The sequence below is a fragment of the Cebus imitator genome, unplaced genomic scaffold, assembly GCF_001604975.1.
Source record: "Cebus imitator isolate Cc_AM_T3 unplaced genomic scaffold, Cebus_imitator-1.0 Scaffold460, whole genome shotgun sequence".
NCBI classification, from domain to species: domain Eukaryota; kingdom Metazoa; phylum Chordata; class Mammalia; order Primates; family Cebidae; genus Cebus; species Cebus imitator.
Window position 1 is genome coordinate 681,360 of NW_016107775.1, and position 2,708 is coordinate 684,067.

The 2,708-nt window shown below is 38.1% G+C and overlaps 1 protein-coding gene across 1 annotated transcript in view; it reads right to left on the reverse strand.

Moving 5' to 3' along the window:
- The window catches only part of PRIM2 (DNA primase subunit 2), a 330,305-nt gene that overhangs the window by 259,775 nt on the left and 67,822 nt on the right, over positions 1-2,708 (reverse strand). The window contains exon 7 of the mRNA XM_037732630.1: positions 1,482-1,571. Within this exon, the coding sequence (XP_037588558.1) occupies positions 1,482-1,571 (90 nt within the window). The remainder of the gene's footprint in view (positions 1-1,481; positions 1,572-2,708) is intronic.

A 2,708-nucleotide genomic window follows, 5' to 3' on the forward strand; every position in this document is an offset into this window, starting at 1 on the left:
AGTAGAGACGGGGTTTCACCATGTTGACCAGGATGGTCTCGATCTCTTGACCTCGTGATCCACCCGCCTCGGCCTCCCAAAGTGCTGGGATTACAGGCGTGAGCCACCGCGCCCGGCAGAGTTTTTCTTTTTTAAAAAAAACCGAGGTTAAAAAATTAGGTGAGAAATGATTCCCAAACTGCCTATTCATCCAAGTTTTAAGGATGAATATAAATGCATATCCAATGACATCTCACACTATAAACAGATTGTATGTTTTTAAACAACTTTTGATTAATTCATCAATTTCTACAACTTCAAAACAGTCCCTGCCCTCATGGGCACACAAAGAAAGTCAAACAGCCCTACAGGGCATTACTGTGTGACACTGCACCAAACAGATGGCTTACACAGGACATATCAGAGGAGCAAGTAGGAGGGTTTATTGCAATAATATAAGCAAAAAAAGGGAACGGAAACTTAAAACATGAATTCTATTCCAAGTTCTGATACTGACTAGACTTATGATTTGGTAAATCTAATGAATCCCTCTAAATCTCTGCAGCCAGAACTGTAAAACTGAGAGAGGGGAGGAAGAGATAGGCTAACTGACCCTTAGGGATTCTTTAGCTACAACATTCCATGCTTCTAGCTTATTAAGGTGGTCACAGTGGAAATAAAAATGTGCAAGTAGAAGCAAAAGATGATGAGAAGGCACACTAACTGGAAATGTGTGCTGTAGGAGAAATAAATACTGATCCCCACACTCTAAGCTTGAAAGGCTGACTGAATGATGGCTCAACAGTCAAAACAAAGAAGCTGGAACGAGGGGATTTTAAACTACTGGCACTCACTCATAGTAATTAGTATATTCTTTTCAAAGAAAATTGTGGGGTTGCAGTTGTCAAATGGTGAAATGAATATAAGCTCTTCCCTCTTCCCCTTTTGGAAGGATTTGTGTGAAGTAGCTATCTGCAATGAGTGGGGAGGGGAAACCAAGGTGGCCCAGCACAGGACAGTGCAATCTGAGTAGGTTAAGGAAGGCATTCACATAGGAAAAAAGTAGGCTTACAATGTCAGATCCCAAACAGAATGACAGAGAGACCATGAGGCGAGACAGCACGATGTCAGAGGCCAAGAGCAGCGAAGTGGACTTCCAAACAGAGTGTTGGGACAAATGCACGATGAGGGTTTCCTGGCAGGGGACAGCCCAGTGCAGGGTGTAAGAAGCCAAACAATGCAAGGAGCGTGTTCCTTTAGGAAAAGAGCCTGCAATGGGGGGTCAGAGCCCAAGCAGGTTTAGGAATGCATCTGTGGAAGGTACAGCCCAGCAGAGAACATTGGCAAACCCTTAGTGCAATGAGTACAGTATAAGTACAGGAGAAGGAGTAGCTGTGGTGATGAGAAACTATAAAAATGGATTAATTAAATATATATATATATATATAGCTCAATATGACATATTTAACAAAACCTAGGGAGTATTTTACATGTTTACGTACCTTATAAATGGACTCCGACTTAACTCCATTTAAATTTGGTGATGAGGCAATAATCTCCTGTTCTCGAAGAGTCTTCTCTTTATCACTTATCTAAAAAAAATATATTTTAAGCTGTTGTAAATATCTGAAGTCCTCATTCAGATTCAATAAAATGATTTCCCGTTTTAATGCACACTGTATACTTATATTAAAAACTGTAAAACCTTGATATCCTAAATCAGTTCTAACATTTCTGAATCATTATCATTAGCGAAGACAAAAGAGAGAATAAAATCTAAATTCAAAATTCTTTCAAATTTTAACTCTGTTAATTTCTAAAGGTATACCTCAAAAGAACAGTAGCAGACAAAAAGAAAATATTTTAATGAGAAAAAGGAAAAAACTTAGCATAAAAACTTAGATTAATGTAGAATAAAAATGAGCATTATCCTTATTCGGGTTATGATAATTTATTAAAATATCCTAATTGAGGTTAGAGTGCTTCAACTATTCCTCAATTTTCTAGCCACATAAGAAAATTCTAAACTTAAAACACTAGTTTTTCTAGGAACAACTATAAATCTATTATCTCAGACTGATTATGGCTTTACAAAAGATTGATAGATCTGACTAGTAAAAACGTTAAACTTCTATACCAAAACATATTTCTGTAAATGAAGATGAAATATAAGTGACAAACTGAGGGAAATATTTACATCATCTGATATGAGTTAGCGTCAGTAAACTCCTAGTTGGCCATATATAAGTATTAAAACATGAACAGCCAATAGTTATATAAGTAAAAATAATGAATGCTAAATTAAAATAATAATGTGTAATATTTTCTACCTATCAAAATGGTAAAAATTAAAAAGATTTAGAATATGCAGTGTTAGGACAATCTTTGTGTACCAACACTTTGATAATATATATCAAACAGCCTTTAAAAATTCAGGTTGGGGGGCCGGCACGGTGGCTAACATCTGTAATCCCAGCACTTTGGGAGGCCGAGGCAGGTGGATCATGAGGTCAGGAGTTCAAGACCAAACTGGCCAACATTGTGAAACCCCACCTCTACTAAAAAACACAAAAATTAGCTGGGCATAGTGGCTCATGCCTGTAATCCCAGCTACTTGGGAGGCTGAGGCAGGAGAACTGCTTGAACCAAGATCCACAAGGCGGAGGTTGCAGTGAGCCAAGATTGTGCCACTGCACTCCAGCCTGAGCTACAGAGCAAGACTCCAACTC